The sequence below is a fragment of the Leptosomus discolor genome, chromosome Z, assembly GCF_034619465.1.
Source record: "Leptosomus discolor isolate bLepDis1 chromosome Z, bLepDis1.hap2, whole genome shotgun sequence".
Taxonomy (NCBI): domain Eukaryota; kingdom Metazoa; phylum Chordata; class Aves; order Leptosomiformes; family Leptosomidae; genus Leptosomus; species Leptosomus discolor.
In genome coordinates this window covers 24,134,075-24,154,133 of record NC_141419.1, presented here as the reverse complement: position 1 = coordinate 24,154,133, position 20,059 = coordinate 24,134,075, and the positions used below count along the sequence as shown (strand labels likewise).

The window sequence follows — 20,059 nt, the reverse complement described above, 5'->3', positions numbered from 1 at the left end:
TGCCTTCCCTTTCACTTGTCCTGTATGTGAAAGGAAGTGTTTCCTCTGGCACCTCCAGGCAATCTCTCCTCAGTAGCAGATCAATGCATTAACGCTTCAGCAGCTCCTCTGAAAAGCTCTGTACCAAGTATCCCCAGGCTTACCATAGGCCATGCAATACTTCTGCTAGTTAAGGTCTCACTTAGAGACAAAAATTTTTTTAAGAATAAAAGTTGGAAGAAACCAACCCCAAACAAAAAACCTCACACACGACATTTCCATTAGGTGGGGACAGAATTAAACCACTGGTCCCTGTACAAGTAAGGCTTAGCTTGCTTTCAGTGAGACAGGCCCTTCTCCATTTTGATGTCAGTATCAGTTGAAATATTTCACCTTGGCCTATCTCTCTGAAGGATCTTCAGGAGTTTAGCATCAGTCTCCTTTCTCAAATTGCAGTCCTATGCCATTTGCACACCACATAGCTTCCTGCTACGACTAATGCATGCCTTCAGAGAGACAGCGCTATTCATGTGGTGCTAGCGTTGAACATGCATTAAAAGTAATGTCCAAGCACACAGCTGAGGATGGCATCATCTGATAAGCCTTGCTGGCAGTGTTAAGCATACAGAGTTCATATAACATTTTAATATAACCACTGAATTATGTAGAGCAGAGTTTGTCCTCTGCACTTGCCTTCCTCCCTGCGGAACACCAGTGTACCACAAAAAATGTGGTACCACACGTCTGCTGACAAGGGCCTCATTGCACCAGGATTTGAGATGTCATCTGGTCATCTCATACATGGCCTGTGTTTCAGGAAAGGTCTCTCCTAGACAGTAACAGCACACATTGTAATACAAGCCCACAATACCAATCTCTCCCTGCTTCTGCAAATCTTTCAAACGAACTCAGAGATGGGGCTTCCCTGGAGTCAGTCAGTATTTGTTTCCACCAGAACTACCGGGCTTCACCTCCATATGTGAAGTTCTCTCAGGCTGCCCTTCTCAGGTATAACACACCTTCTGAAGACAAAGGTGAACACACATCTCAAACAGTGAGGAAAACCTGCCAGTTGTTATTTTAAGGGACATTCACCCAGCTAGAGATTGCTCTACAAACTAAGTTCCCACACCTACACCTGGGCTACAGTGTGCAACAGAGAAAGCTATCAAGGTTGCACTGAACTCCTAGTACCTAAAGACCTACTTTCCACCAAGTACCCTGTTCAAAAACTGTGCTCTGAAATACCAAAAGAGACTTTAATTTCACAAGCAGGCCTCACAGCAGCTGATGAATAGGACTGCACTGCTAATGAAGAGGATAGTCCTTTCAGCAGAAAGCCTCCTGCACTCCAAGAGTAGCCTCCTTTACAGTTACTGACTCAGTTTTTGAGGGTCTGGGAAGACAGTTCTGTAGCTGCTTACTGCAGAAATAGCAACAGACTGATAATCTCTAGCATAAGAAAACTGTATTTGGTATGATCAAAGAGATTTATTTTGGTATTTGGGAGGGAAGGAAAATAGGAACGGTCTGCCTTGGCTAGCAATAGTTTCTATTCTTGATTTTCAGACAGAGTAAAGCTAATGAGATGCCCAAGCTGGACACTAAGCAGCATAATCCTAATTTGCTATTAGCTGCTATTTTGCAAATGTGGTGTCTGGATCCAACCAGTTCCAAAGCACCAACACAATGAGTATGTTCAGTCCATTACCAGAGAATAACTGAAGGAAGACTGAATCCTTTAGGGCACTAGAAATCAAGTCAACAGTCTAAAAATTAAGCTAAAAAGCAAGGGTTTTCTCAGCTGAAGAGGTACTTTAGACAGTTAAACACCACTTACCATAGGGAGAGCGGCATTAAAGACTTGCAGTTAAGACTACCTGTCGGCTTGGAGACTGCACTTACGTGTCTTTGCCATCATCTGACAAGAGCCCTGTTACAATGCAGCTGTCTCCAAGCCGACAGGTAGTCTTAACTGCAAGTCTTTAATGCCGCTCTCCCTATGGTAAGTGGTGTTTAACTGTCTAAAGTACCTCTTCAGCTGAGAAAACCCTTGCTTTTTAGCTTAAAAAAAGCTTCCCCTGCTACATTTGTGAAAAGCACCTCTCACAACTCAGCTTGCCACTTCAGATGCCATGTCCAGTAAAGAAAACGCACCTCATTTATGCTGTGGTAAATACCATGACTACAAAAGCAAAGAGTGTACTCAGGGAACTAGTGCAAAGCCTTCTGCAAGAATACTTCAGCCAGGCGAGACAGGAGCCATACAACTAGCTATCTGAAGCTGGGAAAAGAAATCTGCAAGTAAGTGTTTCAGTTCTCAGTTTGAGAAGTGAAGATGATTAAAAGGAAAAATAACTATCATGTTGAGATTGCAGGTTTACAACAGGCTATTAGATCTCTAAAGGAGCACATATAGCCTTGTAACAGTTGTTGGAAGTGGAAAGTCCTTAGAAGGAATTTGTCTGTTAGTACACTATAGAGGGACTGCTAATACATACTGGACCATGGGCATGTAATGAAAAGCTCTAACAACCGAAACAGAGTCCTTGGTTTCAGTTTTCAGTGCAGTCAGCTCAGTAATTCTTTTCCACATGCAATGGAATTGACTACCAATGCTCCTTAACTTCAAGAGAATAAAAACTGCAAAAGTAATAAAAGCTACTTCAACGCATAAGCAGTAAGATAACAAGTTCTTAGAGAGATTAAGAGTCACAGAACAACATCTTTAAGCAGTTACTCGGTACACAGAACTTTACAACAGACACATTCTGCCTAGGTACGGGGATAAAAGAGGAAGCAGAGTCTGTCATTTGGGCACATGGTTTGAAAAGGAGCCACTCAACTCTGCTACATACAAGTGACAGAAGCTGCTAATGCTACCTTGTTTGCAGGGCCAGACACTGACCCAGCAGTGAAGAGCTGAGTCATGACCAACTTTCTAACAATTCAAAGAGAAGATTCTAGGCAGCCACAGGATGTCTCTTACAGAGTATCACCTACCACTCTGATAAAGGAGCAACTCTTCAACACTTTGCGTACAGCCTAGCATTACTGACCTTAGCTTGACTAAATAGCAGAGCAGATAATGCTACCCATACAGCACCCTGCTACTAAACATACCTAGTTTTGGTTTGATTATGAAAAATCCTCTTATTTAATGTATTATTTACTCCCTCAATCTTCCCACCACCAACCTTCTCACTGTTAGAAAGCATGAACTCACTGATACATCATTCCATGCAAACACAGTGTTTCTGCCACAGGGCTCTCTTTACCTTCATTGATTCTGAGTACAATATATATTCCCTAAGCACAGGCAGGAAGTCTTCTGTCATGTCTTCACTGAGTTCTTCAAGAGCTGTGCAGCAGTTCCCAATACAGGCAGACACCCCTTCCAGTGGCTCTGATAGCTCCACTTCCAGCCCTCCCCAGGTTGAATAAACGGGTCCATATTCTCGTAGTTCCACCAAGTATTCTGCAAGAGGCAGATGGAAAAGTAAATTAACAGTAAGTGTGAGGTACAAAGATCTGCAAACACTCACACCAAACAGGAGAAACCATGAGCCAAACTTGGCAAACATTAACTCCCCCAGGAGTCAAGTCTTGTATTGCACCAGCATCTTAATAGGCAGAGCTCTATGGCTGCATAGGTCCAAGTTGCCTCCTGCTTAATTGACCATTCCTAAAAGCTTTCAATACAAAGACACTTGCATCTGTCCAGAAGCCAAAGTATATTTTTTCAAACATATGTAAAACTTGGCTCTGCTAGGACAGGTCTGTACAGGTTATCTCTGTACAGGAATTCCACCTGTACCCCTCCAGATGGAATCTCAGGTTTTTCCCCCTCCTAGAATTCTTTCCAAAAATAAGTCTAGTAGGAAGGTAGGGTGGTTTACAACAAGAGTGGCTTTAAACAAACATTGGAGAGTTAAGATAAGATACTGTGTTAGGCTTTGGGCCTGCTTTAAATCTGCAAGAGGCATTAGATTTTGCTCTGTGCGTGGCTCATTACAGGTCAGAATCACTGATGCAAGTTGTCTTGGTCATGCCATCAATCAGAACAAGATACAGGGCACTCAGACTGAAGCATTATGATAGAGCACCTTCTGTCCTTACCCAATTGTTCCTTGATAATCCGTTGTGCTATTCTGTCAATGGTACCAAGCTTTAGAGAGAATGTGTCTAGATACTCCCCAATGGCTGCAAATTCCAGTGGACGACTTCTTAATTTGTAGCCTCCTGTGACATATTTGACAGATTCCCCCACCTTTGACAGCAATGCCATTCCTTGCTTTTTGTAGGCATTAAGATCCTAGGAAGTAAAAAACCCAAAAAGTTTAGAAATGTTTCACTTGCATGTTCGAAGGTTAATACCAGGAAGGATACTTTCCAGTCAAGACCAAATCTTGCGAAGGCAAGAGATTACATGTGACATATAGCCTTGGACAAAACCTCACTTTGTACAAGTTGTACAGCTGAGCACAGTTTCAAGATTACCTCTAGAGGGAGATAAGCTATCCAGAAGAATGGTGTGAAGTACACTATAAATGATTTCAGTGGTCCACCTTTGCACATGGCCAGACCTTTCCATGCTTCTGTATTGTCACCAGGGAAGTAGGGATATTGACAGCTCTGTTTCCACCAATACTGCTCATGCCATTCATCCACACATACTTTTAAGCCACAGCCCACAATACCACTATTATGCCAACTCACCAGCAGACTCTGGTGACCTAGGACAGAGCTACATATTGCATGCCTATTTAGTCAGCAGCCTCCTCACACCAGTTGTGTGCTCAGATAGGAGGCAGGGGAAGACTGTACACAAAAGCACAGCACGAAGAGACTAGCACAACTTCTCTGCAAGACAGACTGCAGCTCAGGCTGGGTCAGATGTAGCCATATTGCCTGTACAGAAAGCTTAAACTTCCTTGCCAACGCTTTACAAGTTGGCACAAATCAACATTCAGACAACCTATATTAACAAGGTTGTTCACCTACAATCTTCAGGGGATTTCACCTTGACGGCACATCAGAAAAAAGGGATTTTAGGTGAGCCAAAATGCCGTCCATTTTGCATTTTACTCCTTCCAGCAGGTGTCACTATTCAACATCTCAGAACAAGCTTAAGAGCTATAACTAGGTTATCCTACACCGCTTGAGGAAGGGATGTTTTCAAATCAAGTAGACCTGTAGAGGTCAAGAATCAAGACACGGTATTACAGACTAGAGTAAAAGCTTAAGCATTCTTTAAAAAAAAAACCCCACAAAAACAACAGCCATCTTCAAAACACGTACTACGGTATTCTTTCCAAGTGCTTCTACATAAGTCAAATGTAAGCCTGATTAAGGGAACCTGACATCTTAGCAGCTACTATCATTTTTAATTATGTTTGAATTTAAATGCAGTGGTTCCTTGAGTCTTGCCTTCTGCCTGTCCTAAGCACTACCTGCAAGCAGGCATCAGAAAGAGACCCTTTAACTCAAAATTATTCACTCACTTGCTCAAGCATTCTGGTGTGTACTGGTCCAAACAGGGAACTTGAAGAAAGATTGGCTTCTTTTTTTCAACCAGAAGGTGTTCTCATGACTTTCTGCATTCCAAAAGTCCAAGCACACTGAACTGACACCTCACTGCTGCAATACAGCAAGTTCCAACACTAGAGACAGCTGGAACAACATGTGTCCTTTTCCCTCAGCCTCTCTGGATGCTCTGTATTCCCAAGGCAAGCCCTGCCATGGGCTGAGGATAAAGTCCTTACCATTCATTTTACAGGGGTGGGAGAAGACGACAGCAGCTAAGGAAGTTGCATCATGCTTTGACAGCTGAAAAGCAGAACAAAGCTATCTGACATTTAACTATCAAGGTGCTAAACAAATTCTGCATTTCTGCCTTATTTCAGCAGTTAAGTTGACCATGGAGGGGAAATAAAAGGGAAGTGGAGACTGAGTTTCATACTACTAGCAAGCAGAGCACAAGCCTGAAGGAAGCTCAAATTGTCACATTTGAGTGAGCTAGTGTAATGTGACACTGGAAAGACCCGCTTTTACAGCTCTCCTCACTTATCAAGTCAAACCCAAGCATGACTGTACGTTCTCCTAGTCTTTTTTAAAATGCAGTTCAAAAGACAGCCAAAGAAAATTGTACCGTTGCTGGTTGAGTCACACAGAAGATGAGCATAAAGTTTTTGACCAAGAACAAACAAGAATGAGGTCTTCACAACTTAGTTTTGAGGGTAAGAAGTGCAAGCAGTATAGAAGGCAGACAAGAAAGAAAGTCAAGAAATTCGCAAGTTTTTGTGCAAGAGAGATCTCTCCTCCTCCCCCACTTCCCACCTCCCCAAAAGAGTATTTTACGAAGTTTACAGTTTTCTAAATTCTGAACCTCTCTTGATTCAGATGAGTATGTTCTAGACACACAAGGATACAAAACTAGTAAGTCTGCAGAACTAAATTTGTAAGTCTGCAGACCACCCCTCCCTTCAAGCAAAGCGAGCCCATACAGTTGTCACAAACAGGGGTCTGTCACATACAACACTGAGTCCCCAGCAACTCTCTGGTCTTTTACGGGAAGTTCTGACCTGCGCATGTAGTTTTACTAATGCCTTTTTACTTTCATTTCAAAAGAGACCACAAAGGTGCCTGTTCTGTTGTCTCTGTCAATGACTGTTTGCAGATTACTGGCTTACCTTGGCTGTGAGAAACACGTTGAAGTGCTCATTAAAAGAAAGCACCGGGTGATCAGTTATTCTCTTCAAGAATTTGTCTAATGCTTTCCTCCTTGTCTCCACAAACTCTTCAGAAAAGCGATCGACAACTCCCTTCACCACAAATTTCTCAGGAAGAGGCTGTGCGAGACAAGCAAAATGCACAAGATTCAAAAGACCAAAAACTTGCTTCTGCTATTTAGAAACAGACAAAGCAATCAAACTCCAGTCTTAACAGGAACCGAAATGTTACATTTGCTAACAGGAACCACACATCAGTTGGGATGCAAGCCCTGCTCTGAATTACCCTTTAGATGGTCTGGACTAACATTAGCAATTCCAATGAGTGGCTTCATCTGAGAGCTACATCAGTGAAGCTCAAACAGGACTCACACCAAGTACTTCTAGTGTAGCTTAAGGCATTCCCCCCCTACTGCTATCCTTGTTTGCAAGCTCCAGAACTAAAGAAGATGTCAGCAGAGGTGCACGCTATTCACTGCAGCAGTGCGCACACACTCAACCCCTGATGTTGAAGCAACGCTGCTCAGTCCAAGGAAACTCAGAAAATTTAACAATTCTACTTGCTCTTTTTCCCCCTACACACTGAACAATTGAGAGCTCCTCAACAGGGTGCTTCTGTGGAGGGCTGATAGTCTTAGTGATAACACCACACAGATCAGACACAGACGAGCAGGCTTGACACAGCAAATGGTCAACTAGTCCAGGCTGGACCTTCCTGAAGCACTTGCACACTTAGTCATCTATCACAGCCGACACTGCTAAGCATGTTTGTGTAAGTGACAAAGGTCTGCCAACGCATGTGCTCTGTCATCTTACTCCTATTTTGACTCCACCAGTTCGTCTCTGCAGTACAGCTTAACATGTAAACCCAAGTCTACCTACAGACTTGCTAGTTCTGCAGACCCTCCTGTTACACTTAGACTCCAGGCTTCCACTTCAGATGGAAGATAACTCTTTAAGCTGCAGCATGGTTAGTCTCAGCCCTACCACTAGATCTGCTTTTTTTCTCTCCAGACAGCATGGACTCCAAGATTAGTATCAGTTTTAAAACTGTGCTTTGCATTTTGTTCTTGTGAAACAGTGTCCAGACAGTTAATCTGCCTACTCTTAGGCTAGCAATGACATCCATTTTCACCAAATTCAGGATTCAGGATTCTCCTCTGCAAAGAGTTTTTGTCACCTGAAATCTGTTACAAAAGTAATTCAAAGAGAAAAAGTTGCATACACATATGCCTTTCCCACCATACCCTAGCTAATATGGGACGTACACGAAGACTGCACGTCCTAAAAAAATCCAGCCAGCATGACTTAGCTGCAACACAGCTACATTTTGACCACTGTATTTAGTTCTTTTAATGTAAGACTTATCTTATTATATCTTATTATGCTTAGCATTCAGATGAGTCATTCTAGTTAAACCAGTGTAAAGTACACTCTAATTAGCCTTCTTCAGAGTAATGCTTAGTGCAGCAGTCTTCAGGGCAGAAGAAACTCTCTTCCCTTGCTTTGTAAACTTTAGCTGGGACTCTAGGAAGTCACTACCTCAGGACCATATGCAGGAGGAAAAGCACAAACTGGAATAATAAAGAAACCTAGTTCAACCAAACACAGGCAAACTAGCACTGAATAATCACTAAAGTCTGAGCATTTGAGACCCACAGAATGGTGCACCTCTCTATTACAGAGACTTCTGACATTTAATTTGGTTTTAGCTATAGCAGTAGTTATAGTCCTTTACATTTTAGGCCTTTGGAAGTCCCTCCCAAGCAGTCAGCCCACGCAGCTAGCAATGGATATCCTGCTTTAACTATGTGTTACTTATCTACCTTACAGTCTTGCTGCTTAATTTTCTGCTCTTCCTTGCTGTGACATGTGAGCAGAGTTCACTGCAGTCAGAAAAAGCTTCACTTATCCAGACATCACCATCCAAAGACAAGCTCCTTGGCTTATCTTTCTAGTTGAGAGACAAATCAGAGCATTTTTACTGTTGTTTGAAAGAACAGATTAGAATAGGTCTCAGATAATTTTTTTAAAAAGTAAAAATCAGTTACCAAAGAGATGAAAAGGAACCAATATTCAGTTTAGTTTGGGCTCCTAAGTGTAGGCTATCATGACTCACTGCAGTGAGAAGACACATCAACATCGTTTGTTACAGGAAGATTTTAGACAGAGTCACTATACAGAGATTAGGAAGACAACTCCCTTTCATTATTTTGTTAGACAGAAGGACTCCAGGGATTGCAGTATCCCCAGTAATAAATACAGATACTCATAGATTGGCTTGAAACATCCTTTCAGAATACACTTGGGACACGGTGCACCTGAAACTCCCTTTAGCTTCTATTCCCCACCTACTTCTAGGCAATAAATACATAAAGCATTCAGCAGTCTCACCACCATACCACTGCATGGAGGAGATTAATAGGAAATTCCATAACTGGTCATTTGTGCATAGACAGGAGAAAAAAAAAAAAAAAAAAAGAGGGCAGCACATTCTTATGCTTCCAGATTTTGTAGAAGAGATGCACGTAAGAGATTGCCTTGTTCTGCAGCTGGTTTCATGTCCAGTATTAGAGCCACCTGTGCCAAGCCTGCCATTCTGTGTGCAATGAATTCCAAGTCACAGCAAAGCAGCTTGATTTCCTGGCTGTGACTCACCTTCTGCAACTAGACTATTATTAATCGCCTTTCAGTCTTCAGGCAGGACTGGCAGCCTGATAGCACGCTCAAGAATCTGTAGAAGCTTAGCCTCAATAGTTTCAGCTGTTCAGACAACACGGAGGGAGGAAAGAGGGTCTGGGCAGCTAATGCCTTAATGTCATGTCTCCACCTTACACCAGCAAGCTCATTCTCTCTTCTCCCTGCCCCTCAGTAAACATAGTTGCTGCCAGTTAGTGGTTTCACATGATTTTGTAAAGTATTTCTTATCTTTGAGAGACTGAGCTGTTATTCCACTTAAGAGTCAAGTCCCAGAGTAACTAAGGACTTAAATAGCTCTCTACACTGGAGCAGCCTAACTGAACACTTCCCACACAGCCTAGTCCTTGCTGAGGGAGGGAGAGCAGAGAAATTTCCACCCCATGTCACATGGGCAAGCTAATGTAAGGCTAGCAGTGTGGCTATTTCCTAATTCACCTCCTCCAGGCCTTTTTGAATTTCTTTGTTCAAAAGAGCTGATGGTGGTGATCTCACAGGATTCCTACCTTCTCACATCTTCTACAGCATGAAAAACAGACTGCTGAAGATCAGTATCAACCTCTTCATATCACATAAGGTGGTCAGACTTAAAAAGTGACAAGAAGGGGTACAGTAATTTAGCTAATCTCATTAGCTAAACTTCTGTCAACTGAAGGCACAGAACAGCTACCAAGCCAGAGGCTAAGATTTGTAAGTCTATGCTATTAAACATTAGCACATATACTTTTAAAATACTCTCTTTAAAATCACCTCAAAAGGCCATCTTGAAAATTGACTGAGCCTAGGTACTGAAGTACCTGTGTGGCTTTTCATAAGCCTTGGATACTCAAAAATCTAGATGTAATAATTCAGCAAACAGACGAAGCATATTCCATTTATGCCACAAAAAATGTAGTCACCACCCATATTGCCCTACAGGAGGCTGCCAAAGCTCACCTCTCAGATGTGCCACCCAAGAAAGTTTTAAGTTTCATAATTAGTCAAGAATGGGACGCTCTTCCCACTCCACTAAAAGAGCATGTAGTACCATACATAAATCTAAATACTAGAAGAAAATTAAGTACTGTATTTAAATCTAAAGAGACATCACCAAAATATCACCCTTGGAAGACAGATACAGAACTGTCCTTAATAGCAGATTCTTGCTTACTACCTACGGGAATGAGATGTGTTGGCTGAGACTCTTCCAGCTTGTTTCTCAACCAGTCAAAGTCTTGGTATCGCCGGCGGACAGAATACTCTGGCAGATCAAACTCCGCTCGCGTGGTCTGGAAAAAAGAACAGGATACACTTAGTGTGCACTGAAACCTCTCACTTCAGAGCTTAGCAGCAAATGCAGTACAGCCATCACTGGCAAGGCTGAGGCCAAAAAAGCCTTGCACAGGGACACCATCACCAAAATTGTGTTTGCAGCCAGCATAACAGAAAGATCCTCTGGCCTTTCAAGCAGCGGGAAAGCCAGCAATAAGAAGAGTGATTGCTTGGAGCTGATGTGTTCTTAAGACCTATTTGTACTTCATTACATGCTCTGCTCAGACACACTTTATGGAGGGAGTCTGTAGAGAGGAGAGGAGAATACCACGCACCATGTTAATCTCTTGGCAGTTACAAGTTTGTGGGAAAGACTGTACGAAATCTCATTCTAAGGACAGGACTATTTTAGCCATCAAGAATTAAAAGCAAAGATATTTAATGACTTGATTATTCTATGACATGTATTAACGATGGGTGAAAAAATGTTTCACCACTGCCCTATATTTCAGAAGTGACAGACATTACACTCCTTCAAGGTTAAAAGATTAGAACATAAGCCACTACTAGGTTTGCCAAAGGACTGTTTTTGTCAATTTCTGAGAGGAAGAAACAAGTTTGTTTAAATTAAGTTTGCGTATGCCTGATTAGAGATACCAGTACACCGAGTTTGTATCTTAGAAGTTTTTCAGTACTTTCAAGTTTTCATTCTTTAGGGCAAGGAGTTTTTCAGACAGAAGGTAAGTATGCAGAGAAACTGATGGCAAATGTTTTATCCGGTCTTCAAACAGTCCATAGCCTGGAAAGTTGATTGTGTGCAGTTGCTTGCCCAGCACATATTGCAACTGCCTAAAAGCACTAATGAAACTGTGTTCCAACTAGGAGTCTCTGCTAAAAAGCCTGGTACTGCAATAGCCCTGACTGGAACATAAATGGCCCTTTATTACACCCCACTGGTAAGCACAGCTCACAAAGAAGCCTAGAAAGCTATACTTAGCTACTTGCAGTATCAAAACCATCTTGCAATGAAGATGATGCTGCAGCACCAGCACACTACATGTCTACAGTGAGACATCAAAACCACTTCATTCTAGGGAACACACCAGCTCTTCTAGCTTTGAACTGGCATTGTCCAGAGCTAGGTTGCTTTGCTACTCCTAGCCTTTACAACCACCTGCTAAATTCTAGCCGAGATTTTGCATTTACTTCCAGACTGAGAGGAATTGCCCCATATTTGGAGAGAACCAGGTAGCAGCCTTTAAATACAATCCACCTCTTCACTTGCTCTCTGGATGGCACCAACTTTTCAGTTACTGCATGTTACTCCCACAGTCCCCACTGGGGATCCTGTACAAGTTCTATGCCAGAAATCTCTTTCTAGGGGGAAGCCAGCAGCCTTAACACACTATCAACAGAACAGTAGGTCTAGCATACTATAAACAGCATGCTAATGTGATATTACCTATGAAATGGTTTGGTTTCTAGAAAAGGAAGGCATAGAGAGACAGAAAAGAAATCAAGCTCACCTCCTCCCTGCTTTGACCTGCTAGCTATGGTATGAGATATACATGTTTGCCCATGGATTAACATAATAAATACTCACCAATGGAGTAGTTGTGTTTGTAGATGAGGGACTACCAAGACCTAGACATTCACACACACACTGTGAATTTGTGCTTTACTCAGCTACACCTCAGTGTAACAACAGCTTATCTAACATGTTAGAGTGCCACACTGTAAATGAAACTTCTGAGACTTCACATGAACCATTTTCACTTGTTTTGAGTAAGCGACTGAACAGTGTCACGCCACGACAAGATAATTCACACACATGTAGACAGCCCTCATCAGCCAATGCTGCTGACCAACTTGATCTGTTAATAGGGCAGCTATAACTCAGCCTTGCAGGAGACAACCTGAAATTAAAAAAAAAAAAAGGTAATGATTTAGTAGTAGGGAGAGCTTTTGTGAACTGGCTGTGATGGGTCAAAGACCTCTTAAAAGAGATCAGACAGTGAATGAATGAGAGTAATGAGGATATACATACTACAGTGTCTTACCCTGCAGCACAAGAATGAAGGTAAAGTCTCCCACTCATTAGCGCTGAGAATCTTATTAACCAGTATTCTGCTAAGAGTTAAGGGAAACTGTAAAGATAGTATTTACTCTAGAAGTAGGAAAGCAGGATAAGTCCCAGTATACTAACTTAACATCAGTTATCGTTCATCTCTAGCAAACTGCTCCTGCTGCCTTTATATCACAAGCAGATTTGCAAAGTTTTCCATATATCAGGTTTTGTTCCTCAGAGGGAGGCAGATGAAAGCACATCATAGTCATCAGTATTTCAGTATCTGCTGTACGGGCTGTCACATCTAGACAGCAAATAATCTTTTCAAAGACTCCTTGGACCTTGAAGGTTTTAACGCTATCTCACTAACACTGAAAGCATTTGGATCTCAGATCAAACTGTTAGCTTAACACAAGTTATTTTTTCCAGACTGCACACAAAAGGGAAGAGGGTCTTGCCACTGCCCAGGGACAGCAAGTGAAACCTCTGGTTTTGACACAGTTGAATTCCTCCTGCTTTCTTAGTAGGATCCATAAATTTCACCTTGCAAGGACACATATCTCTCCCAAAGGAAGCTGAGAAACTTATGTGGCAGATCTCAACCTCCCAAAAGCAATGGGCAAGACACTTCCATGGTTTTATTGAAGGCTCCAGCACAGTTCCACTAAGTCAGCACTACAGTATTCTGGGCACAGTTTTAGTAGCTGGAAAGCATGCAGGATTACAGACACTTTTACTCCTGTTTTGACTTGAGGCAATATTAAGGCAATCACTGAGCCTTGGTCTTGTGTAAGATTCTTGCTTTTCTTGAAAGGAGTTAGCAGCCAAACCTAAAGCTAGCTTGTGATGACTACATGAAAGTACTTTTGTACACTAGTTCTAGTCTTGTACTCACTACAGCTGATCATGGATTCCTCTCCGTGTTACTATTTAAGTTGGAGGAAAACCTTCAACTAGAAAAAGTGGACAATGGCAGAGGGGGAAGGAAGCACAGTTGACGTTCTTAGCAGTTGATAGTTTCGTTTGCTCTTTGAAAAAAAGAGATAACACTTAGACCTGCTCTACTCCAGGGATCAACCTGTTTCACGCACTCAGGTAATCTACAAATGCATGCACTGGAAGCAGGAGGAGAAGGATAGGGAAAAGAAAACAAGACCTCCACTTCAGTATTGACTGATTTGAAAGCCTCTCCCTTCAAGCTTGCAAAGCAACTGCATGACACTGAGGAATGGCACACAACTGTTCAGACCTCCAGGGGAAAAAGCACAGAAGAAAGCCTTGCTGCCCTAGAAACTACAACAAAAGTGAAGTTAGAAGTATACTTACTTATATTTCCCTCAGGAGAAATGGCTACGTAACATAAGGGTAAGCTTTATTTTCCCCCTCCCTCCTTAGAAAGATCTGCTTCACAAAAATCCCTCTAGAGTGTACATCAGTCTGAAGGGCACAAAGGTGTATCATCAAGAACACCAGAGACGCTTCAATCATCACGGCCAAGACCAATTAAGTTCTAGCACAAGCTTCATCCACCTTTTCCATTTCACTAGCCTCCCCGTATTAAGAAAACTGCTGTTAGCAAGAAGAAAACAGGATATGAGAGAGTCAAGACTGGTCTGAATCACTGTCCACGTTTTGGGGAATTCTACCTGGCTCCCACTAAGAAGCTGTGAAAGCAGGGGCACAAGAAGGACCAAGTAAACTCTAAGCTCTTTTCTCAGCTTCCCTGCAAGCCACTGTTTTGGACCAAATGTTTTGGACCCTTTCTCAGCCACCACCACCTGCTGACAAAGCTATCAGTAGATGAGAAGTCTGGGGCACGCTGCAGGACCTCTTTTTTGCTGTTACAACGAAGGACCTTTCTAAAGAAAGAAAAGAAACCCACACAACACAAAAACAAGACTGCAGTCAGGTTACACTCATCCTTACGGCGGTGTCCAGTCACAGCCACAAGCACACAAAACAGCACTAGCAATTACATTCACCTTTTCCACCTAGCAATGTTCGTTTTCACAGTAAGGAGGTCTTCAGCATAACTCAGTCTAGGACCCGTATCTATCTAAACCTTTCAGGTTACAGTAGCATTCTTCAGTGGAGGGAGAAAAAGCACAGCCATCCCTGCCTCCTCATCCAGAGCCATCAGAGACCCCTTCAGCCCTTTACAGGTCTCAAACCCCGCTCATGCAAAGCTGCAAGGGAAGTGGTGGGAAGATATGACCTTAGACTGATGACAGGAGCAAAGTCCGCTATAGAACTTTGACCTACAACCTGAGGTTGAGCATCAACACCCATCCTTATCACCATCTAGGGATTAAACACAGGGGTTTTTTGCCATGTTTAATTACTGCTTTCAGCTACATGGCTGATTGAGCAACTAGTTTAGCATCAAAGAGGCCTTGTTTATCGGCAAGAATACGTCAGACCATTAATACCATCTTTTTTTTTAAACAATGGTAGATACTGCCAGAGGTGCTGACCGTAGAGGTTAGTCAGAAGTTTACAAGAATAATAAAACCAAAGAGGTGAGGCTTTCATGGTGATTGATAAGAACAAATTATGCACTGTTTGCCAACAGTATTATGTGCTACAGTGAGATTCTAAATTTTAAAAAAAAAATTAACAGACAGGTAGGTAGATATGCAAAATCAGAAGCACAGGATGAGCTTTTTTTTTTTCAATTTAAAACAACCATCACTCTGTTGGGTAATATATCTGATCTAAATACGGTAAATACCGTACCCACATTCCAGAATTCTCCTTTAAGAATGAAGGGAACCCTTGTATGAACACAGGTTTCCAAGCAGAGGAATATTATTAGGGTGCCACTGTGTAGAGTTATTTTTATCTTGACAGAATAATCTGGTCTTAATTTCAGGGAGAAACAACTTTAGCCAATTTCAGCCACTTGGCTGTGGAAAGTTGCATCTCATTTTGTGCTTCATATTCCTTCTGATTGTGTAACAGCTGAAGGCTAAATTGATCCAATAAGAAAAATTTCCTACAATGCTTCTTAGCATTTTCTAGTAGTTAAGATACAGCATTTCTTGCAAGATTAAGACACTCAGAGCAACAAAGAATGACAGGCGTACATTAAGTGTGCAGCAAGAGGTAGCTACTGTTTCAGGGAAACCACATTTTCTCCTGTGCAGCCTGAAAGTGGCATTTTTGACTAGACATTTCGAAAAAAGTATCTATGCCCTGTAAAGGCTTCCTTATCTTGAACAAAAATATTTTCTCCAGTATACAGCACTGCCTAAGTAGTCCAGAGGAATGTTAATCTTTTGGGACAAGTGGATCAAGTATATTCCTAGTGAAGTTACTGAACACATTTTGCCTTAGGTAACTACAAGTGCCCAAAACAGATATCAACATCACCTACGAGCTGATGCTAATGAGAATGAGGTATTTAACAGAAATCAACATTCCAGCTGTGAGTGCAGTGAACTGTTCAGATCACTCTTCCTATTAGTGTAATTAGACTGCATTAATGATCGAACTACAACACACAGTGAAAAAATTTCTAGCATATTTCTTTTGGTAGGCAGTAGCATTCTTGGGCTACTTAGTTTTAGCAGCAGCTGTACAGCTTTCTGTACCAACAACTGCATGGAAGCTAGTTTACAGTTGAGGATCAAGATTATGATTTAGGTAAGCAGCTGATAGAGGAAGTGTGGCAAACACTTCAGCTTAAAGCATTTCAGAAAAGGATAGACACAAAATGTGAGATGATTAACAGTGAATCAACACAGCACGTTCACCTTCAGGGGAGGTAACTCAAACCGAATAGGTGTCAGATTACTTTAGATGAACAAACTTTCAAGTTAATGAAAGAAACTGGCCTTGCAAGTCTACAAACAGTTCTACTTAAGAGTCAGAGACAAAAATCTAAGCTGACGCATTAAAAGTTGGCAGTTTCCTGTACTGAAGTAGTAACAGTTCTACTAAGAGAAGTCACACCTTCAACACATTCACAAGGTACTGATAGATACTAAGTTCTTGTCCTTAAGATAAGGAAATACAACACAAGATAGACGTCCAGAACATGCCTTAAAATAACTTCCCAAAGAAAAAGTACTAGGAAAGGAGAATGTTGCTTTGTACCTTTGTGGTAACCCTGTATGTTATATATGTCTCCATTGTGCACACGTGTTTTTTGGGATCATCAACAGTAACAAAGAGGTCTCTAGTTTCCCCATCCAAGTCATCATCCAACTGCAGTCTGTTGAGAAGAGATGAGGAAGAGGCTGGGCTAGACGTGTCCACAGGTGTGCCATTGGGTAGACTGAGATCCTGTATTGGAGAGGAAAAAACAGCAGGTGTTTAGTAAGTTAACAGATTCACTGTAAAAGCACAGTATTCTCAAAGATGCCACAGACAAGCTTCACTGACACATTACAAGGACTATTTATTTCACCAGCTCCAAGCACCACTCTTTTCCAGGACACTTGAGCAACACCCTAAGGTCTGGGCTTTGAGCATTAGGTTGTTCTACTGTTCCACAAGTTGAAAAGAAAGCACATTACCACCATACCTCCCCTTAGCACGGGGCAACCTGGTTTCTATTCATGAGGAAGTAGAAGTGCTGCTGAACCAACAGTTCCTGGTGAGACTGAACAAATGCAGACTCCAAAACCAAAACAGCTAGGCAAATCAAGAGGTCTGCTTCGAAGAGAGGCTTCAGGCAAAGTGGGAACAGCTCCAAGTGACAGGAATGCTGTCAGCCTTTCCTCTAGAGACTCCTATAGTAGAGGAAGAAGGGCAGACATTCCATCCAGTCCATTAATTTCCAAACATGTTGACAGCAGTCAGAGACTGAATTGCCATCACTGCACTACAGGACAGTCACAGATCATACACTCCAGCATCAGTGTCTATGCACACCTCCCTTTTGGAATCTTAAGGTCAATGAAAACACTGTGTTTTGCTTGGAAAGGTCCTTGCTTCCATCCTCTCAACTCCAAGAGTACCATCCAGTGAGGGAAGACAAAGGCTAAAAGAACTAGCAAGCGGCTATTTTAGGAAGAGACACACAAGGGTTTGGGAAGCCTGTAATTCCTTGAAACTGACTCAGCAGCAGAGAAAAAAAAAAAAACACACACCAAACGAAAACAACAACAAAAAACAACAACAAAAAAACCCTGAAAAACACAAAACCACTTTATAGCCAGCTTCGTATATTCCCACACCTCTTGAGTCTCACACTTTGATACAGATCAACTACTCCATACAGCTAGTAGTCACTCCATTTTGCATAAATATCACAGCAACATGTGTCCTCTGCTCTGGTTTTGTAGCAGAGGGAGCTGACAGCAGGTGATAAGTTGTACAATATGTAGGAATAACTGACAAAAGTGTTAGAAAGTCCCAAAGATCCATTGCTCTTCTTTTCAGAGAGGAGGTTGGTTTGTTTTAGCTAGTAGCCCAAGATTAGACTTGCCCACAGAGTGTTTCCCTTGTAAGGACAGAGGTTCCTCTGGTTGCTAGAAAGAGAAACATCACTACAGCTAAGCAGCATATTAACCAGGAGTGTTTTAGAACTACTTAGTCTCAGCTTCACAGAGTCTTTAAGTGGCTAAATGAAACATGTAATCTTAGCAAAGCAATCCTGTTTGAGTAAGATCCTCTTTCTCGATCAGTATTCCTTATTCAATTATGGTTTATGTTCCAGCTGGACAAGAGTAGTCCCTGTCTTCAAAAGAAGTCCTCCTTTGTTCAAGGGTTCAGAATCACAGGTGAGAGTTTCAAGTTAAAGCTACTTACAATGGTCTGCCTTTAACAATGGCTGAAAGCATTAGGTTGTTCTAAGTTCCTACCAGTCTTTGTAACAAACTCATCATGGGAGTACTGGGATTTTATAGAGAGCCCTCTGCCTGTTGCAGTCCTGAAGAACTGTGGTAGTATTGCTCTTCACCTTGAGGACTGCCTTATGTAGTAGGGAGAATAATGTTTTAGCCTAGATATTTTGGGAAAGGGGTGATCTAAACTATTGTCTACTAATAGGTTAAATGCATTCTCCCAGCTAATGCTCAGAAGTGGCTGCCAACAGATGAGAGATTTCAAGTTTAACTCACAATTGTGCAAGAACCAGAAGGTAGGCACTCAAATGCTCTCTTAAGAGGGCAAAAGAGCAGGATGAGCATGGCACAGCTTGACAGCTCATACATGAGGTAGACAGTTTGAACTACACAAGCATCTACCAAGGGTAAGTCATGTTTGACCAACCTGATAGCCTTTTATGAAGACATAACCAGGTGGACAGACGATGGTAGTGCAGTGGATGTGGTTTATCTTTATTTCAGTAAAGCATTTGACACTGTCTCCTCACAGCTAAACTGAGGAAGTGTGGTCTGGATTACCGGGTAGTGAGGTGGATCGTAAATTGGTTGAAGGAAAGAAGTCAGAGTTATCAATGGGACAGAGTCTAGTTGCAGGTCTGTATCTAGTGGAGTCCCTCAGGGGTCAGTACTGGGACCAGTACTATTCAATATATTCATCAATGACCTGGATGAGGGAACAGAGGACACTGTCAGCCAGTTTGCTGATAACACAAAACTGGGAGGAGTGGCTGACACACCAGAAGGCTGTGCTGCCATTCAGCGAGACCTGGACAGGCTGGAGAGGTGGGAGGGGAGAAATTTAATGAAATACAATAAGGGCAAGTGTCGGGTCTTGCATCTGGGAAAGAACAACCCCATGTACCAGTATAGGCTGGGGACTGAGCTGCTAGAGAGCAGCATAGGGGAAAGGGACCTGGGGGTCCCGGTGGACAGCAGGACGGCCATGAGCCAGCAAGGTGCCCTCGTGGCCAAGGCGGCCAGTGGCATCCTGGGGTGTATTAGAAGGGGTGTGGTCAGTAGGTTGAGAGAGGTTCTCCTCCCCCTCTACTCTGCCCTGGTGAGACCGCCTCTGGAATAGTGTGTCCAGTTCTGGGTCCCTCAGTCCAAGAAGGACAGGGAACTGCCTGAAAGAGTCCAGCGCAGAGCCACAAAGGTGATTAAGGGGGTGGAACATCTCCCTGATGATGGAAGGCTGAGGGAGCTGGGTCTCTTGAGCTTGGAGGAGACAGAGGGGTGACCTCATCAATGTTTATAGATACAGAAAGGGCGAGTGTCAGGAGGATGTAGCCGGGCTCTTCTCAGTGATGTCCAATGACAGGACAAGGGGCAACGGGTGCAAGCTGGAGCACAGGAGGTTCTACATTAACATAAGGAAAATCTTTTTCCCTGTGAGGGTGACAGAGCCCTGGAACAGGCTGCCCAGAGAGGTTGTGGAGTCTCCTTCTCTGGAGACGTTCAACACACCTGGACATGTTCCTGTGTGACCTACTCTAGGCGGT

The 20,059-nt window shown here is 42.6% G+C and overlaps 1 protein-coding gene across 1 annotated transcript in view; it reads right to left on the bottom strand.

Moving 5' to 3' along the window:
* SNX30 (sorting nexin family member 30) overlaps nt 1-20,059 on the bottom strand; it is a 50,464-nt gene that overhangs the window by 10,020 nt on the left and 20,385 nt on the right. The window contains exons 2-6 of the mRNA XM_086479643.1: nt 16,825-17,013; nt 10,565-10,675; nt 6,672-6,830; nt 4,099-4,294; nt 3,258-3,457 (exon numbers count right to left, since the gene is read on the bottom strand). Of these exons, the coding sequence (XP_086335769.1) occupies nt 3,258-3,457; nt 4,099-4,294; nt 6,672-6,830; nt 10,565-10,675; nt 16,825-17,013 (855 nt within the window). The remainder of the gene's footprint in view (nt 1-3,257; nt 3,458-4,098; nt 4,295-6,671; nt 6,831-10,564; nt 10,676-16,824; nt 17,014-20,059) is intronic.